Source organism: Chlorocebus sabaeus, chromosome 11, assembly GCF_047675955.1.
Source record: "Chlorocebus sabaeus isolate Y175 chromosome 11, mChlSab1.0.hap1, whole genome shotgun sequence".
Taxonomy (NCBI): Eukaryota; Metazoa; Chordata; class Mammalia; order Primates; family Cercopithecidae; genus Chlorocebus; species Chlorocebus sabaeus.
Window position 1 is genome coordinate 62,668,143 of NC_132914.1, and position 21,351 is coordinate 62,689,493.

Sequence of the window (21,351 nt, forward strand, 5' to 3'; positions counted from 1 at the left end):
TCGTTGCTTCATTCTTTTGTTGCTTTGTGTGTTTTGTCCAATTATTTGTTCAAAACACCAAGAACCAGGATGACTCATAGTCAAGACCCTCCACCAGTAATAGTTCTACATCCTCACTGCATTTATGATGTCATTGTTCTTGTTTTTGGCCATTCTGATAGGTATGTAGTGATATCTCTTTTTTTTTTTATTTTTTTATTTTTATTTTTTATTTGAGACGGAGTCTCGCTCTGTCACCCAGGCTGGAGTGCAGTGGCATGAACTCGGCTCACTGCAAGCTCCGCCTGCCGGGTTCGTGCCGTTCTCCTGCCTCTGCCTCCCAAGTAGCTGGGACTACAGGCGCCCGCCACCACTCCCGGCTAATTTTTTTTTGAATTTTTTAGTAGAGATGGGGTTTCACCGTGTTAGCCAGGATGGTCTCAATCTCCTGACCTCGTGATTTGCCCACCTTGGCCTGGTTTCTCATTATTTTAATTTGTATTTCCCTGATGACATATGATGTAGATCATCTTTTTTGTATACCTTCTTTGGTGAGATGTCTGTTAAGTTCTTTGGCCCATTTTTTAATAGGATTTGTTTTCCTGAATTTTTTTCATATATTTTGGATAGCAGTACTTTATCAAATATGTCTTGCAAATATTTCCTGACAGTCTGTGGCTTCTCTTTTTATTCTCTAACAGTGTCTTTTATAGAGCAGAAATTTTTTAATGTGAATGTCAGCTTATCATTTCTTTCATGGATTATGTGTTTGGTGTTGTATCTAAAATGTCATTGCTAAACCCTAGGTCATCTAGATTCTCTTTTATCTTCTAGGAGTTTTATAGTTTTGTGTTTGATATGTAGGTGTGCGATCCATTTTGACTTAATTTTTGGGAAAGGTATAAGATCTGTGTCTAGATTAAATTTTTTGCATGTGAGTATCCAGGTGTTCCAGAATTATTTGTTGAAAAAGCTATCTTTGCTCCATTGTATTGCCTTTGTTCCTTTATCAAAGATCGGTTGACTGTATTTATGTGGGTCTATTTCTGGGCTCTCTATTCTGTTTCACTGATCTTTTTGTCTGTTCTTTTACCAATACCACACTGTCTAGATTATTGTAGCTTTAGAGTAAGTCTTGAAGTCAGACACTGTCAGTCTCCCACCTTTGTTCTTCAATATTTTGTTGTTTATTCTGGGTCTATTGCCTTACCGTATAAACCTTAGAATCAGTTAAACAGTATCCCCAAAATAATCTGCTGGGATTTTGATTGGTATTGCGTTGAGTTTACAGATCAAGTTGAGAAGAACTGACATCTAGAAAATACTGAGCTTTCTTATCCATGGACATGAACTATCTTTCGGTTTAATTAGTTCTTTTTGATGTCTTTGATCAGAGTCTTAAAGTTTTGCTCATGTAGATCTTGTACATGTTTTGTTAGATTTACCTATTTCATTTTGGGAGGATGCTAATGTAAACATTATTGTGTTTTAAATTTTAAATTCCACTTGTTCCTTGTAGTCATATAGCAAAGTAGTTGAATTTGTCTATTAACCTTGCATCTTGCAACCTTGCTATGGTTGCTTGTTAGTTCCAGGAGTTTTTTTGATCAGTTCTTTCAGATTTTCTACATATATTGTCGTATTATCTGTGAACAAAGTTTTATTTCTTCTTTCAACCTCTGTACTTTTTCTTTCTCTTCTGATTGCATTAGCTAGGACTTCTAGTATGATGTTGCAGTGCAGTGGTGAGAGAAGACAAAACATCCTTGCTTCATTGCTCATCTTAATGGGAATGCTTTGAGTTTCTCACCATTAAGCATGGTGTAAACTGTAGGTGTTTGTTTCTATTTTTGTTTTAATTTTGTTTTAAATTAATATTCTTTATCAAGTTGAGGAAATTCCCTTGTATTCCTAGTTTATTTTACTGAGAGTTTTTTGTCTTTTTTTTTTTTTTGATGTATGGGTATTGAACTTTTTTTTTTTTTTTGAGATGGAGTTTTGCTCTTGTTGCCCAGGCTGGAGTGCAGTGGTGCAATCTCGGCTCACTGCAACTTCGGCCTTCCAGGTTCAAGCAATTCTCCTGCTTCAGCCACCCGAGTAGTTGGGATTACAAGCGTGTGCCACCACACCTAGCTAATTTTGTATTTTTAGTAGAGATGGGATTTCACCATGTTGGCCAGGCTGGTCTCGAGCTCCTGACTTCAGGTGATCCAGCTGCCTTGGCCTTCCAAAGTGCTGGGATTGCAGGCGTGAGCCACTATGCCTGGCCTGGGTATTGACCTTTTGTCAGATGCTTTTTCTGTATTTGTTGATAAGATCATGTGATTTTTTTTTTCTTTAGCCTCTTGATATGGACTACATTAATTTATTTTCAGATTGCACAGCTGCAATAAATCCCACTTGGTTATAATATTGTTCTTGTTATACTGTGGAATTTGCTATTTGTTGAAGACTTTTGCATCTGTGTTCATGAGAGATATTGTTCTGAAATTTTCTTGTAATGTCTTTGTCTAGTTTTGGTATTAGGGTAATGCTGAACTCATATCTGTTTCTGTCTTCTGAAAGATATTGTAGAGAAGTGGTATAAGTTTTTCCTTAAATCTTTGGAAGAATTCTCCATCTGGCCTGGTGCTTTCTATTTTGGAAGGTTATTACTTACTGATTCCATTTCTTTAATAGGTATAGTCCTATTCAGATTGTGTCTTCTGTGAGTTTTGACAGATTGTGTTTTTCGAGGAATTGGTGTGTTTCATCAAGGCTGTCAAATTTGTGGGCATAGAGTTGTTCACAATATTCTTTTGTTATCCTTTTAATATCTGTGGGATCCATAGTAATGTCCTCTTTTATTTCTGCTACTAGTAATTGGTTTCCTCTCTCTTTTTCTTAGCTAGCCTGCCTAAACGCTTGTTAATTTCATTAACATTTTCAAGGAACCGGCTTCTGGTTTCATTGATTTTTCTCTGTAGATTTCTTGTTTTTTAATTTCATTGATTTCTGCTCTAATTCTTACTCTTTCTTATGTTTATTTTGGATTTAATTTACTCTCTTCCTGATTTTCCAAGGTGGAAGCTTATAAATGATATTAGGTCTTTCTTTCCTAATTTATGCATTCATTAAGTCATTTATGCCTTAGGTTGCAATTTTTTGAATTTTAGCAATCAGGCCTTGGCGATGATCTTGTGCAGTAGGGTATTAATAACTCCCACATGCTTCGTGTTCCAATAATGGAACACTAGACATAAATTTAATAAATTTCCTTCTAAGCACTGCTTTTGCCATGTCCCACAAATTTTGGTACATTTTGTTTTCATTTAGTTCAAAATATTTTAAAGTGTCTCAAGATTTCTTTGTAAACCCATATGTTATTTAGAAATGTGTTGTTTAATTCCCAAGTATTTTAGGATTTTTGCAGCTATCTTTCCATTGATTTCTTGTTTAATTTAGTTGCAGTGTGAGAGCAGTCATTGTATGACTTCTGTTTTAAATTTGTTATGGCATGTTTTATGGCCCAGAATGTGGTCTGTCTCGGTGAACATTCCATGTAAGCTTGAGAAGACTGTGTATTCTGTTGTTGTTTGATGAAGTAGTCTTTTGTTCATTATATCCAGGTGATTAATGATTTGTTGAGTTCACCTATGCTTACTGACTTTCTGCCTGCTGGATCTGACCATTTCTGGTACAGCAGTGTTGAAGTCTCTATGTTAGTGGATTCTTCTTTTTTTCCTTTCATTTCTGTCAGTTTTTGCCTCACATATTTTGGTACTTTTTTGTTAGGTACATAAACGTTAGGTATTGTTATATCTTCTTAGAGAATTGACCCCTTTATCATTATGTAATGCTCTTCTTTGTCACTGATAACTTTCCTTGCCCTGAAGTTTGCAGTATCTGAAATTAATACAGCTACTCTTACTTTATTTTATTAGTGTTAGCATGGTATAACTTTCTTCATATTTTTACTTTTAATCTACATGTGTCTTTACTTTTGAGGTGGATTTCTTACAGACAACTTATACTTGGGTCTTGTTTTGTTATCCACACTCATGTTTTAATTAGTGCATTTGAACTATTGATGTTCAAAGTAAGAGTTAATGTCATCAGTAGCTTCTAAGAAACTGCCACTTTTTTTTCTTCATTTTTATTTTTTTTAATTTCAGGGGTACGTGTGCAGGATGCACAGGTTTGTTACATAAATGTGTGCCATGGTGATTTGCTGCGCCGATCATTCTGTCAACCCAGGTATTAAGGCCAGTATCTATTAGCTATTCTTCCTAACGCTCTCCCTCACCCCACCCAACCCTCTGACAGGTCCCAGTATGGGTCTTTCCCTTCCACGTGCCTGTGTGTTTTCATCTTTCAGCTCCAACTTATAAGTGAGAACATAGAGTATTTGGTTTTCTGTTCTTGTGTTAGTTTGCTGAGAATAATGGCCTCCAGCTCCATACATGTCCTTACAAAGGACATGATCTTGTTCCTTTTTATGGCTGATAGTATTGCATGGTGTATATGTACCACATTTTCTTTATCCAGTCTCTCATTGATGGGCATTTAGGTTGATTCCATGTCTTTGCTCTTGCAAATAGTGCTGCAGTGAACATATGTGCGCATGTATCTTTATTATAGAACGACTTCTATTCCTTTGGGTATATTCAGTAATTGATTGGTGGGTCAAATGATATTTCCACTTCTAGATCTTTGAGGAATCGTCACACTGTCTTCCACAATGGTTGAACTAATTTACACTCCCACCAATAGTGTAAAAGCATTCCTTTTTCTGCACACCTTGCCAGAATATACTTCATAAAGACTTGTTGAAAAGCCTGTGGTTAGAAGTCTTTCTTACAGCTTTTGTTACAGAGATCTCAAACTGAGGGTACAATTATCATGTGGAATTAGTGCTTGAGTAAATATAAGTAATTTCAGTTATAGTCTCTATATTATTCCATTCTCACACTGCCATAAAGAAATACCCAAGACTGGGTAATTTATAAAGGAAAGAGGTTTAATTGACTCACAGTTCTGCAAGGCTAGGAAGGCCTCAGGAAATTTGCAATAATGGCAGAAGGAGAAGCAGAAGCAAGTACCTTTTTCAGGAGGTGGCAGGAGAGAGACAATGCAGATGGGGAAGAGCCGCTTATAAAACCATCTGATCTCATGAGAACTCACTATCACAAGAACAGCATGGGGGAAACTGCCTCCATGATCCAGTCACCTCCCACCAGATCCCTCCCTCAACACATGGGGATTACAATTTGAGATTAGATTTAGATGGGGACACAGAGCCTAACCATATCAGTCTGATATCAGTTCCCCCCCCCCCCACCCCAAGAATCTTCATTTTTATGTTGAGCAAGTGTGAGACTTTCAGATGATTACAGATTGAAAGAGACCATAATTTTTTTTATCATATATAAAGACTAAGAACCAGCTAAGTAATAAGGATAATGGAAAATTTGACTCTGAGTTTTGACCTTTTACTTCCTTAGACACATTGTTTTCAGTTTTCTTTATATTCATAGTACTTTGATAACAATATTTAAAGTTTTTTTTTTTGTTTTTTTGTTTTTTTGGTTTTTTTTTTTTTTTTTTTTTTTTTTTTTTTTACAAAATCAGTGTGTACTTTGTTATTTTTAAGCATAGTTTATTTGAAAACAGCATGGGATTTTTGCCTCTCAAACAAGGACAGGTGAAAATTGGGAGTTCTGTAGGAGAGCAGAAGGCAGAAGTGGAGAAGCTTTTGTGTTCTTGCCCTTTCCCTTCTCTATATCTGATTATCCCCATCTAGGTTTGTATATCGAAATTCAGATCAATAGGTGGGATTACAATTGAAAGGTTATTAATGAATACAAGGGTGGTGGTACAAGAGTTTACCTTAGGCAAGTTTTATGGAAGACAGTAATAGATAATTTTGTCCATAAAACTTTTCCTATTTTGATTACGTAAACTCAATATTCATATGTTAAGTATACATCAAGTGAACTGTTCCTGTCATCTAGAATGACCATCTATTTAATAAAGCCATGAAACAATTAGAGAACTTTCAGAAAACAAATGGGCAAAATGCTGTGTTACAAAAACATGTCCTGCCTTGTTCATCCTGTCCATTTTTAGTTTGGTCTGGATAATAGTGAAATGCAGAACTGTTTGCCACACAGGTGCAATGTTTTACAGCTGTTGGAAATGTTCCCCCTCACCCACAACCCCTTTGCTTTCTTCACATAAAATTATGCTGTGCTGACACCATTAATGCTAAAGATGGGATTTGAGAATTTGAATGTCTGTTTACATAAAGATGTAATACAGAGAGATAACTGCACATTCAGGCATCTGAATATAACTGCCTAGATGACTTTATTGAAACTGTCCTTAAGGTCACACTAGCCTGAAGGTCATGGAGTTTTAGAGACTGCCTTTAAAACTCCTGTCTGTAGAATTGCTGCCCTCTAGGACTGAATGTCTGAGGACAGGGCTTATATGTATTTATTTTTAAATCTCTTGTAACTAGCATAATACCTGGACATAGTAGGCACTTTATATGTTTGTGAATATTTTATGTTGCAAGATGAAGCCAAATGAAAATATCGTTTAGATGTAGTATGGTACTAAATCAGAAATTGTAATTTTTTTTTTTTTTTTTTTTTTTTTTTTTTGAGGCAGAGTCTCGCTCTGTCGCCCAGGCTGGAGTGCAGTGGCCAGATCTCAGCTCACTGCAAGCTCCGCCTCCCAGGTTTACGCCATTCTCCCGCCTCAGACTCCCGAGTAGCTAGGACTACAGGCGCCCGCCACCTCGCCCGGCTAGATTTTTGTATTTTTTAGTAGAGACGGGGTTTCACCGTGTTAGCCAGGATGGTCTCGATCTCCTGACCTCGTGATCCGCCCGTCTCGGCCTCCCAAAGTGCTGGGATTACAGGCTTGCGGCACCGCGCCCGGCCAGAAATTGTAATTTTTTTAAACTGATGCCATGTGGTACACTCTGTAGTAGTCATATGAACAGAGTGCCATGGCCTCAGAGAGAAGGGGAGTGAATAATTCTGTCCATGAAAGTCACGGAATACTTTATATTTTTATATATCATGGAAAATACTTCCCTAGGCTACAATTGGAGAATCTGTTTTGAAGAGAATTTTTTCCTCATCTAAGAGAAAATGTATTTTTCAACAGCAGTGTTTTCCTCCCATATCCCCATTTTTGTCATTTTTGATGCATTATATAAATAACCAAATTAATGATTCAAAATTGGAAAGTTTTAGAGCATGCTTTCTTTATATAAAACCAATGTTTTATTTTCTATAGTTATTTCTATGATGAGAGTTATGTAGGCTTTGGAGTCAGACATAAATAGGTTTGAGTCTCTTATTTTTGAATCCCAACTTATTAAACTGTTTACCTCAAGGAAGCAACTTAACCTCAACATGTCTCAATATTTCTGTCTGCAAAAATGGGGCTAATATCTACTCTGAATGGTAGTGTTACGAGGATGAAATGAGGTACCTCTTGAGTACATGGCAGCAGCATTATTCCTGGTGCGTATTAGGAACTTGATAAACATAATTTCCTTTTTATTCAGAGAAGAGGGTTGTAGTGATCAAGGCTAGTACTTTTCTGGCATTGACGAAACTACTCATCTCGGAGACTGTAGTATACCCTCAAGTTTCTATTTGTTCAGCATGTGCATAGTACCCAGTATCTGCAAAGGCATTGAGATACGTGGCGATATTGCAGTCTTGTTGGGGCTGGGGGTGAGGAGTTGAACACCAAATATTGAAATCATGATGAAAGGTAGTAAATTACTGAGATTCTGTGAAGGGGGGTTCTGAGAGGGAGGTCACGATAAACTGCAGTGATTAGGCATCCTTCTTGGTTGTAGCATAGCTGCAAACTGAACCTTCAAAGCAGAATGGAGAAAACATTCAGGCTTAAAGAAGACCAGAAAGATCAAATGCTCAGTCTTCTGAGAGAATATTTTTGTGTGCTATAATTGACAGTGGTTCCATGTATACAGAACAAAAAATTGTCATAGCAGACTGAAGCTGGCTGTGTTGACCCGAAGAAAGCGTAGGAAAGCATCCTGGATGTACTATTGCCTGTTTTCCTGAGTCATAAGTAGCATATCATTTATTTTGCAAATGCTTGGGACTCTTAAGCTAGGAAAGCACATACTTTGAAGTTTATAAAAGTATAGATGTGTTCGCAAGTTTTTCCTTTTTATCTGAGAATTCATAACAGATGATAAATTTTATTTCTATATAAGAGGATGGAAACCTGTTTACATTTGAGAAAAGACCAGTAAAACTAGTAACATTTTTGGAATTGTTGGGGTGTGGAGGGAGGGATTTGGAGGAGAAGCATTGTGTGTCTTATAATTATCACAAGATAAGAATTCGTTCCTTGCAACAAAGTGTGATTAGAAACCATTGGAAAATTTTGAGGGTTCTAATGAATCATTTAAGGAATTTGATTTTTACAGTTATTAGGATAGTTTAAAGGGAAAAGAAGTCAAAATATTAAGGACATTTACAAAGAAAAGTTTGGTATATTTGAGGCTTGAAATAATCTGAACTAAAGTATTGAAGAAGAAAGGTCCAAAAAAGCAATAGTGAGAGGCTGTTGGGAGTGTAGGGTTAAAGGAGGACAACAGATCAAAAATGGCTTCAAGGCTTTGCCTTTAGGGGATGAAAGAGTAAATTTTGAAGTACCATCTCCTCATTATCATTGCTCTAGGATAAGAGATAAGAGCTGTAATTCACTCTCAGGTCCCTCCCTAGTTTTCTCTCCCTAGTTGACTGAATAATGAATGAAGTGGCAAATTTTTGCTGTGGGATGCTTTTGAAACAAGGTTTCTTCTCTTCAGTTACCTAATTGGGATAGGGTATTACATATTTTCACTAGGGGTAACAGTATGTGTTGTTTCCATTAAAGACTAGGTAATTTGAATGTGATAGAAGATATTGGTATGTTTTTAGAAATACTGAAATGATTTGGGGAAAGGAAAAAAATGTGTAAAGACACTTTGAAAACTTTGAGGGCTTTTAATTTGTTAGAGTTGCTGTTTTGGGGTGGTGTTTTCCTGTAAAAACTTAACCCCAAGGACATGTTTTACTTCTGCTGTTGTTAATAGGTCTCTGTTCATTTAATAGGTGGCGATTATCATGAGCATTTTGGGAAAAAAAATTAACGGAAGTTTTGTTGGGCGGAAAGTATACTCTTGGCTTTTTTAGGTATGTTATACTCCAGGTATTTTAGACTACAAGGCAAGAGGCAGAAATCTAGAAGGATACTAGGGGCAGAGCAATATTTTCAGCAAAATTGTTTTCCTCCTCTTCAGCTTTCTGTGTTATCCTAACCCTCTCCCTTCTTAGTAGCTCAGAACATACCCTCCTCCAGCTTCCTGCAGAATTTAACACTTTTGCTTCAGTGTTAAAGCACAAAGTGAAATAAAGAAGACTGCCTAGATAGCACTACCAGCATTTTTCAAGCACTAACTGTGTGTCTAGTACTATGCTTGGTTCTGGGCATGCACATGTATATAACACACTCCCTGTCTTGAGAAGCCCACAGTAGAGCAGTCTGGTGAACATTCATAATTTACAGTTATGCTTTTATGGAGCTTACTCAGAGAGCTGATTTTCCATTTGATAGTCTTAACAAAAAGTAATTTTGTATATAATCAAAAAAGCAATACTAGCATGGCTTTTCTTCATAGACATTAAAACTTGTTTTTGGAACTGCACACTTATATTTTTAAGAATTGTTCTTATAAAGAGCAAATACTTCTTACACTTCATATTGTTTGGCTAATTTATTGTCATTTGGCCAAATGACAACGCATTTTTTTGGTGGTATATTGAGCTAAATATAGCTGTTCAATGTTTACATTGAAAAATTAGTATTATTAAAAAGGGTATCTTTTTAGTCCATGTGTTCTGATCATTAACATTTTGTTTAATCTTGAAGCTATATTATTTCTTCTCCATATTCCCCTTTTGAGTACTTTTGATTTTCTGTAATATCTTTCAAAACTTTTTCTTTCCCAACATTAAAATCCTTTGATGTATAGAGAAACATCATTTAAAAATCCATTAGCAAGATCCCTTATGATAACAGGATACATTTTTTTTTTCCTTGCTCTTTTATTGTACCTTGTTAAGCTGGTCTCACATGAACTTTCTTAGAATCAGGCAGTTCCTGGTTCCTATGGGACTTCCTGTTTTCTCAAATAAAAATAGAAAAGCATCTCAGAAAGGAAACCTGGTCAGTGTGAACTACTTTGTGAGATCAGTTAGGCTTAGTCGTAACCTGGAGTATGCAGATATATAGTCTATATAAAATATAAAAGTTTACAGGTATATGAAAGCTTTGAATATTTTTGTATGTGATATTAAAATAAACAAAATGATAAGGAGAAGATTCTGAATAAAAACCCTGAGAGGTGCTACATATTCAGCCATAAACATTTTTGTATCTTAATTTAGAAGTGAAGGAGGGGCTTAGGGGTTGGATGGAAAGTGGTAGATCCTTTCCTTGTTATGTAATATTTTATTGGGCATTTGGAATTGTTTAATACTGAGACTTAATGCTTAGTTACTTCGATCTGTATTTTTTTTTTTTTCTTGCCACTTTTTCAGATATTAGCAAGGATTAGGAAGGTGGATTTTAAAAAATCATTAGAAGTCAGAATTCTAAATGAATTATTCAGTTTTAAAGCATCTTATAGATTTCTTTCAGTAGTTAACTGCTTCTTACTCTATATTTTGAAGTGAAATCAAGTTAAGGTGGAAACAAATGATATAGTCATTAACAGTAATAATAATGAATAGTGTGTATTGAGTGCATATTAAGTGCTTGACACTGTGTCAAACATTTTATCTTGTTTATCTCATTTAATTCTGACAACAACTGTATAAGGTAGGTATCATTGTTATCCAAACTCCTTTAAAGAAGAAACTACAATTTAAGAGTAGCTAATTAGATGTTAGTTCAAAGAGACATTACTAATAAGTGGTAGAGGTGGAGCTGGGACTTGAACTCAGCTTCTGTGACACCAGAGCACCTGATCTCAGTGATTATGAGGAAAACCACTAATTCAGAGTGAGAATGATAAGTGTAAGTCTGAAAAATTACTTCCCCAACCTTTATTATCACCAGTTTGTTTACATTTGGTTTGCATATTTATATCCAGTTTTAGCAAAGTACATGCTGGCATTTCAGAGAGTTTGTTTGGGGGATTTTAATTCTTAAGTGATGCTAATACTTCTCTTTTTTTCTTTCCTTGATAGTAGAAAACCCCTTTGGTGAAACATTTGGAAAAATACAAGTAAGTAAATGATCATAATACTGATACTTTCATGTCATGTTTTATATGATAAAAGCATTAGAATACTATCAACTAAAAAAAGTAATTTTAAAGTTATTTTAGTCTAAAACAATAGGTTTTATCAAGTAAAAAATAGTAATTTTAGGGTTATTTTAGTCTAAAACAATAGGCTTTCTTATTCTGAGTGTTCCTTAACTGTAGTATAATTAAATCTGACAGATTTTCTCTTAAGAGCTGAACTGTTTATCTCTTTACTGTAAAAGACAACTGCCAAGTAAAATGGGAGTGGCATATCATCAGTGGATCTTATCTTAACACTTAAAAGTATACCTATTGCCTGTAGTTGTTGGATACCTTAGCAGTTTTTGTCTGTTTTGCCCTCATTTTATCTCTTTGGATCTTCTGCATATTGGCATGCCTATTCGACCATCAAAAGGACTTAGAAAGACAGCATGTCCTTCAGGCTATTTCTTTAATTTTTTAAAGAGTGCTATAATACTAATTTTAACCTAAATCTTATTTATGTAAAAATATTTTTCACTTACCCATCATTACAGGGACTTCAGAGATTAAGATGTTTAAGCTTGTAATTAGTTGTTAATTTTTAATTATAGGAACTGTTATATAGACTTGCATAGAAAACATTATTTGTTGTACTGAAGGATGTGTAATAATATGTAATCACATCCATAGAATATTACTTTCTGTTTTTGTTTTTTTTTTTGAGACGGAGTCTCGCTCTGTCGCCCAGGCTGGAGTGCAGTGGCCGGATCTCGGCTCACTGCAAGCTCCGCCTCCCGGGTTCGCGCCATTCTCCTGCCTCAGCCTCCCGAGTAGCTGGGACTACAGGCGCCCGCCACCTCGCCCGGCTAGTTTTCTGTATTTTTTTAGTAGAGACGGGGTTTCACCGGGTTAGCCAGGATGATCTCGATCTCCTGACCTCGTGATCCCCCCGTCTCGGCCTCCCAAAGTGCTGGGATTACAGGCTTGAACCACCGCGCCCGGCCACTTTCTGTTGTTAAAGTGGAACTCTGAAATGATTAGTAATATTCTATTGTGTTGATAATTGTTTAAAACAAAGTTGGCTTTTTCAGTTACATTATTAAGTGTAACAGTGCTACAGTGTCATAATTTAAATTTGGTACAGTATACTTACTGAACATTGGAAATAGAAGACTATTTTTTCTGTTTAATTTTCCCCAAGGAGGAAACTGAAGTTCTGAACTTCTGAATAATAGTAATAATTATAATGAAGATAGTGGCTGTTTACTTATATTAAATGCTCATTCTGTACAGGGCCCCTTGCCAAGTTGTATTAGTCTGTTCTCACGCTGCTAATAAAGATTTACCGAGACTGGGTAATTTATAAAGGAAAGAGGTTTAATTGACACACAGTTCAGCTGGGGAGGCCTCGCAATCATGGCAGAAGGTGAAAGTCATATCTTACCTGGTGGCAGGCAACAGAGTATATGCAGGGCAACTTCCCTTTATAAAACCATTGGACCTCGTGAGACTTATTCACTATTCATCACGAGAATAGCATAGGAAAAAAAGCCACCCCATGCATGATTCAGTTACCTCTCGCCACTACCTCCCAAAACACGTGGGAATTATTACAATTTAAGGTAAGATTTGGGTGGGGACACAGAGCCAAACCATATCACAAGTGTCAAAATTCATAATTATTTAATCAAAGACATAATGCAAACAGTTAAAAATATCCTTGAAGAGAAAATTGGCTGAGGGTTAAAGAGGGAAATATTTAATGGTGATAATAGATGAGAAAATTGGAGAGAGTCACCCTATGGATTTTTCTCCCTCTAAAATGAAAAACAATAATCTGGCCCTTACTAAAACAGACAATTATAAAGTAGCTAATTCAAATTATAAAATTGCCTTTATTTAATGAAAGATTATTCGAAAGCTTATTTTATGTATTTACTTGTGGAACTTTAACTAGTTTGCAGAATGATTAGGGAAGCCAGTAGTTAGACATTAAGCTGAAATATTAGGAGACAATCTGAAAAGCAGTCAAAATGGAAGAAGAGTATAATCAAACTGTAAACCAATAAGTAAGTTTAAAAGTTGATTTGTATACTTTTCAGATTTACTGCTAGTTTAGTGTACTTGTACTAAAGATAATTGAACCAAAACCTTTCTATTTCTTTCTCAAAATGTATTCATTCACTTAACAACATATATCATCATGCCACTGCACTCTACTACAGCCTGAGTGACAAAGCAAGATTGTAAAGATAGATAGATAGATAGATAGATAGATAGATAGATAGATAGATAGATAGTAAATAGTATGTGTGTGTGTATATATATATCATAAACACCTATTTAGATTATAATTTAGTTGGCCATTTGGATAGCAGTTAAGGCCCTTCTAGTATATACATGGTCATTTAAACTCTCTGTTTGTTTGTTTATTTATTTTTTGAGACAAGGTCTCATTTTTATCACCCAGGCTGGAGTGCAGTGGCATGATCACGACTCACTGCAGCCTCAACCTCCTGGGCTCAAGTTATCCTCCCACCTCAGTCTCCCGAGGAGCTGGGGCTACAGGTGCACACCACCACACCCAGCTAAATTTTGCATTTTTTTGTAGAGATGGGGTTTTGCCACATTGCCCAGGCTGGTCTCAAATTCCTGAGCTCAAGCAGTCCTCCTGGCTCAACCTCTGAAACTATTGGGATTTCAGGTGTGAGCCACTGCACCCAGCCTTAAATAAATTTTCATTGGAACAATAATTCTTGTAAAAAACTATAGTTGAGCTTTCTGAGTTCTTACGTTATTTGTATGAGAATTTAACAGTGTGTGTGTTATCCAGTATGAGATCAGTTCCATCTGGTTAAGTGTTGTTGCTTGTACTTATCTAGTCCTGTGTAATATCTGTGAATCAAAAGCTAAAGTTTATTCCCAGGTCCCTCTTATGTTTATTAAAGATGTAATCAGAAGACAGATGCCAAATGTTTAAATTTTGTTTTGTTTTTGAAAGGGGAGTGAGGAAGGGTATGATAGACATATAAAACAAAAAGAAACTTTCTGTTACTTTAATCCCAAAATTTAACTAGATTCACCTTGGTTTTATGTGTCAGAATCCATAAGCTACACTATCATTGGAACACCTACTCATCCTGTTATGTTGAAGTTATTTATTAAAAATGATTTTGTGGTTTAATGTATCAAAATGCTTAGGTTTCAGAATCCTGAGTTTCAGCCCCTGCTCTTACTGTTTTTTTTTGTTTGTTTGTTTGTTTGTTTTTTTGAGACGGAGTCTCGCTCTGTCACCAGGCTGGAGTACAGTGGCCTGATCTCCGCTCACTGCAACCTCCGCCTCCCAGGTTCAAGTGATTCTTCTGTCTCATCCTCCTGAGTAGCTGGGACTACAGGTGCATGCCACCACGCTCAGCTAATTTTTTGTATTTTCAGTAGAGACGGGGTTTTACCATCTTGGCTAGGCTGGTCTTGATCTCTTGACCTCATGATCCACCCGCTTCAGCCTCCCAAAGTGCTGGGATTACGGACGTGAGCCACCGCACCCGGCCTACTCTTACTTTTTGATATCTAATTTTTGCAGTTCGAATTTTTGTTCTTATGTGAAGGTAAGGACTGGCTTGATTCAGAATCTGAATAAGATAAAGTTGAGGCAAAATATATATATGTGTGTGTATGTATGTGTGTGTGTGTATATATATATAGGAAGGCAAGTAGTAAACTGAATGAATAAGTAACTTATCTCAGTCAACCATCTGACATAAAACCAGCTATTCTGGTGGTAGGATCTTGGCACTTTTGATGAGTTTTCTTCTTAGTTTAACTGATTAAATCTGCAGTGACAAAAGCATGCCACCCATAGTGTGCAAACATGTTCTCTTCTGTCCCCGAACATTCACCACAAAATAAGTGGATGAGGTTGCATGTTATTAGACATATAAATGTTATTTTTCCAGCCTTTTATATCTTGCTTCAATTTGCTCCATAATCTATTCATCCAGTAAATCTGTTTTGTTGGAAACTTCAGGAAGAAAGAAAATAATAAAGACAGAGCCCCCTGATGAATCATAGATTTATTTTAGATAGTGCAATAAGCTATTACCCCTTCCCCAACCTACCCTCCTCCATCATTTATATGAGTCCCTCTTGATCGTAATTGCTCTTAAATTGGGGGTCTTGTTGCTTTAGACTACTTGGCAGGTGCTTAGGCTGTACCATTGCAATAATTCTGTATCTAGACTCTTTATACAATTATTTATGCTTCCAGGCCAGTCTATACATTCTACATTCTGGCCCGGATAGTATTCCTGATGTACAAGTCTGTTTTACTCTCCTGCTAAATTTTCAGAATGAAGTCAAACTCTCTGTGTTCCTATCCAAGGCTGTCTGGTAGTTAATACTAAACAACTTTTCTAGTAGTTTGCAGAATCAAACTAGGCTACTGGTTATGTAAGAAATATAACTAATGCTTTCATACCTTCATGCCCTTGCTAAGGGTCTTTCCCATTGCCTAGAATGCTGATCTGTTATTTTTTCCTTTGAAACCAAACTCAAATATTCTGTTCAATAGATTCTCTTCCCTCCTTCCCTTCCTCTGTATTTACAGAAGAAGGAGGAAAGAGAATCTTCTGTATTACTCTACAGTTGTTATGTAACATTTAATATGCCTTTTGCCGTTGAGAACAGGAACCATCTTGTTCACTGGGTCTCTCGCTTTGCTGAGAGAACAGTTCTTAACTCCTAGTAGATGTTTGTTGAATGTTTGTTTCATTTTAATGGTTCGTAAGTTTATACAGGGGCACCTCATTCCCTTAGTTTTATGTGGTTGAGTTAGATTAAAACAAGACATGAAGGGGGGCAGCCTTGATGAAGAAAACAGTCTCATATGAGCAGTTTACATAAGAATACATTGTGTAGACGGATTGGGAACATTGCTTTAGTGATTGATGGAGTTTATTGTCTGTGAGACCTTTTTTAGCACTAACCTTATGCCAATTTTTAAATCATTCTCCAGAAAGTGAAATATTTAGAGCAACAGAGTCTTAGATTAAGGTTTCTTAAAAATATGGTGCCCATTACTTAAATATGAATTTGTCTTTCAGATTGTGTGGCTTCTATGATTTTAAATTTACTGCTTTTTCTTTTTGAATAAGAATTATTTGGTGTATTTTTTTTCTTGGAATTGGGTATTTCATAATAACTTCTTTTAATTTTAGGAAAGTGAAAAAAATCTTATGATGAACACATTGTATAAGCTTCATGATCGATTGGCACAGCTTGCAGGTAATTGTTTTAACTTTTGTAGTTGCTAAAAATGTTTTGAAAAATGTATGTAGCATGTTATTAGTAGAAAATCTTTTTTCAAGTCCAGTGTTATATTTGTGGAATATTTTTCTTTAGAAGTTTTTATTACCTATACAAAGTGATTTTTGATTTTTACATGTGTATTTAATCAAGGCTTTTTTCCTGTCTTCCATCTGTATTAGAGGTTTTATATATATATATATACATATTTATATATATTATATAGTTATAAAGTTGATAAAATTCTTTATTGCATTAATAGTAACAAAAAATCCTGAAAGTTTAAGTATCAGAGGAATTAGGTAAGCAATGAATTAACTAAAATATTGGATTAAATATACAAATGCAGATTTTCTTTATTTGTTGTATAGGTATCATTCTGTTGGATAAAGTAAATTTATTCTCCTGCAGTTTTCTCTCCTGATTCATTGCATTTTCCTCGTATTCTGCTCGTAGCAATTCTTTGAGAGCTCTAAGGTACTGAGCTTGTCTGAAATTGGAATAATTTATTATAGATGAATTGGTATCAAGTTTAGCACATATAAACTGCAGTAGCAGCTTATCTATTGCCTTTTTTTAGTTCTTTTTTAATTTTTATTTTACATATAATCTGAAAGAAGAGACTTGGATTCTTGTAAGCAGTCATAAGAAAAGAAGAATACAGTTTTCAAACTTTTCTGTGTAGCAGATCTTTTGTGTAAACCAGATTATTGGTAGCAGCCTATAGGTAAATATGGAACTTCTCTGGTTGAATGGAAGTATTTAGGATCCTGACAGTTTCCCATTCTCTCATCTATCTTTGTTTTGTCCATTAGGTGCTTAATTCTGGTCAATTTTTTAAGCTTTTAATTCTGTATTATATTGCCAAAAGCCTTCTTTGCTTTGATTGTCATTCACACACTGCAAGCTAATGACATTTATTTGCTATACTGTAGCACTCAGAGATAGGTTAAGTATATGCTAGTTGTGCTAGCCAGGGATATTGCTAACACAAGCTTCTACAGGTATCTCTGTAGCATTGTTTTATCGAGTATGGTTAATGGCCAGCTAAATCAGCATAATCTGGTGTGCTTTTAAAGATAAGATTCCTTCCCCTTGAGTAAGGGTCAGCAAGCTTTTTTTCTGTGAAGGGTCAGATAGTGGATATTTTAGGCTTTGTAGATTAGTTTGCCTTTGTCATAACCACTCAGTTATGTTATACCATGAAAGCAGCCATAAATACTACATAAGTGAATGAGCTTGGCTGTATTCCAATAAAACTTCCTTTATAAAAACCAGCAGTAGGCCAGATTTGACCCATAGGCTGTAATTTGCAGACCTCTGCTCTAAATCTATGGGATCTACATCTCTGAGGATGCACTAATAAACTTTCAAGACTTGTTCATTTAACAGGTACTTCTCCCCTTTTTATAGCTACTGATATTAAAATAATTACTTGAACAAAACTGAAATAAGAACATGGCAACTTTTATTTTAGAAACATTTGCCAAGGATTTTACTTTAATTATTCTACTTTGATGTTAACAAAACTACTTGAAAGACACAGGGAAGGGAAAACGTGACAATTGGAGTTCAATATGAGGATAATTTATTTCTAATAACCGCTTACAGTCTAAAGAAAAAGCTCTGAATTCTCTTCTTATCAACAATTAAAAGATAAATGTAGTTTTCCAGTGATTTATATGTAGCACATCCCTTTGTAGAAACCAGATCATAGGTGGAAACTTGTACCTGATTTCCCTGTTGATCTGTTATAACAATATTTTAAAGATTTTTTTGAGACAAGATCTTTTCTGTCACTCAGGCTGAAGTGAAGTAGGGTGATCACAGCTTACTGCAGCTTCAAATTCCTGGAGTCAAGCTGTCTTCTCGCCTCTGCTTCCTGAGTAATTGGGACTACAGATGCACACCACCACACCTGGCTATGTTATAACAATTTTTAAGGCATGTACACCCCTTGCTAAAGATAGGATTAGTTATACTCTGAAAATGCACATACTTTAATTCATTAATAAATTCAAACTTACTTGAACCTTTAAATGATTAGCTTTAAGAATAGATGTGTAAAATAAGTTAGCACAATGAATTTGCTGAATTTTTTCCCTTTTAGGCATAATACATATTTCTGGAGGGCATCTTGTGTGCCAAGATCTGTGGATAGGCATCAGTGTGACATCGTTCCTATAACAGCTTACAATTTAGTTGGGACTATAAGAAAAAGATATGTTCCCGTTTGGACTGAAATGCATTTAAAAGTTGTGGTTAATGTAAGGGTAGTTGTTTGTTTATATTCTTACTGGAATCACTTCTAGAAAGTATAAATAATATTGTTCATGTTCTTCGTTTACTGATTATAATAATATAACCTATAATTGTATAATATATAAAATATTTGAATTAATTGTTTTCTTGTGTTTAAGAGAGTACTGTTTCAAAATTAATGATATGCTAATCTTTCCAGGAGATCATGAATGTGGCAGTTCTAGTCAAAGAACGCTTTCTGTTCAAGAGGCAGCTGCGTATTTAAAAGTAAGCAGTGAAATTAGAATTTTAATAGCTATATTTTAAAAAATTATATAAATCATTGCTACTTGTAAGAATCATATATTTTATTATTTTAATTGTACTGTTAAAAGCTTGGACCTACTGTTTGGTGTAATATGAGCAGTTATGAGAAGGTGAAATTGTGCAACTTCTTTTTTTTTTTTTTGTGAGACGGAGTTTCATTCTTGTTCCCCAGGCTGGAGTGCAATGGCTGATGTCGACTCACTGCAACGTTCACAACCTGGGTTCAAGCGATTCTCCCGCCTCAGCCTCCCAAGTAGCTGGGATTACAGGCACCCACCACCTCGCCCAGCTAATGTTTTTTGTATTTTTAGTAGAGATGGGGTTTCACTATGTTGGCCAGTCTGGTCTCAAACTACTGGCCTCAGGTGATCCGCATGCCTTGGCTTCTCAAAGTGCTGGGATTACAGGCGTGAGCCGCCTGTTCAATTTTTTTTAGTTTGTTTTAGAACATTCTCTATGAGAGAATGCATATTAATTTGGAAAGGGTACAAAGAAACATTGGTCAGAGGGAAATTGAGATAGGTGAGTAGTAGCATGTAAGAAAGCAGGTAAACATCTAACCATTTATTTAAAATCTTCTGTCCCAGATCAGTTTCTTCTCAGAATACTAAGAGAACTTGCTGCTGAATTTTCTAAACTACTGTAAATAATTTCTGGAAAATCTTAATGAAAGGAAAGGTACTAGAAGATTAAAGATGGATAAATGTCATTCTGATTTCTCAGAAGTGGAAAGTGGAATTTGAAAACCATATAGGAAAGCTTGTTGTCAGTCCAGTTCCATAAAGATAATTTCATAAAGATATGAGTTCTTGCAAATGGAAATGTTGATCCCTGGAAGGTGGCTGGCATTTGAATGTGGACAAGTCATGCCATACAAATTTCATGCCTCCCATTCCCTTGTTAAAATTGTGGTAAAAAATACGTAACATGAAATCTATTAACATATTTTTAAGTATACAGTACAACTATATGTGCATTCTTGTACGGCAAATCTCTAGAACTTCTTCATCTTGTATGACTGAAACTCTATACTCATTGCATGGCAGGTCCCCATTTTCCTCTGCCCCATATCCCTGGCAACCACCATTTTACTTTCTGCCTCCATCAATGTGATTAACAGATACCTCATATAAGTTGAATCCTGCAATTTTTGTCCTGTAACTGGCTTATTTCTCCTAGCATAATTTCTTCAAATTTCATCCATATTGTAACATGACAGTATTTCCTTCATTTTTTAAGGCTGAGTAGCATTTCATTGTATGTATACACATATTTTCTTTATCCAGTCATGTTGATGGGCTTTTAGATTGTTTCCACCTCTTGGCTATTGTGAATAATTCATCAATGAACATGGCAATGCAAATACTTCTTTGAGACTTTACTTTTAATTCTGTTAGACAAATACCTAGAAGTGGGATTGATAGATAATATGGTAGTTCAACTTTTTATTTTTTGAGGAACCTCCACACTGTTTTCATACTGACTGTACCATTTTATATTCCCTCCAATAGTATAGTAGGATTCCAGTTTCTCCACATCCTTACCATTTATTTGCCTTATAGCGCACTGTATTTTCGATTTGTGTTTCCCTGATAATTACTGATGTTGAACATCTTTTCATATACCATTTATATACATATACATCTGTGTGTATATATAGCATATATACAACATATATATAATACCATATCTGTTGACCATTTGTATATCTTCTTTGGAGAAGTGCTGTTCAAGTTCTTTGCTGATTTTTAAATTCGGTTATTTTGTTACTGAATTGTAGGGGTTTCTTATGCATTTTGCATATTAACCGCTTGTCAGATACATGGTTTGCAAATATTTTCTCCCATTCCATAGGTTACTTTTTAACTCTCACTGTTTCTTTTACTGCACATTTTTCTATTTTTGCTTTTGTTGCCTATGCTTTTGGTGTCATGTCCAAGAAATTATTGCCTGTATCAACATCAAGAAGCTTTTCTTCTATGTTTTCTTCAAGGAGTTCTATAGTTTCAGGTATTACATTTAGGTCTTTAATCCATTTGGAGTTGATTTTTGTGTATGGTGTAAGATAAAGGTCCAGTTCGATTCTTTTGCATGTGGAAATCCAGTTTTCCTAGCACCATGTATTGAAGAGATTGTCATTTCTCCATTGCGTAGTCTGGCACCCTTGTAGATTGTTGGATCATACA

At 35.5% G+C, this 21,351-nt stretch overlaps 1 protein-coding gene across 1 annotated transcript in view; it reads left to right on the forward strand.

Annotated features, from left to right (window-relative positions):
- The window catches only part of LEMD3 (LEM domain containing 3), an 80,179-nt gene that overhangs the window by 31,234 nt on the left and 27,594 nt on the right, over positions 1-21,351 (forward strand). Inside the window, exons 2-4 of the mRNA XM_008003910.3 lie at positions 11,253-11,290; positions 16,510-16,576; positions 19,059-19,126. Of these exons, the coding sequence (XP_008002101.1) occupies positions 11,253-11,290; positions 16,510-16,576; positions 19,059-19,126 (173 nt within the window). The remainder of the gene's footprint in view (positions 1-11,252; positions 11,291-16,509; positions 16,577-19,058; positions 19,127-21,351) is intronic.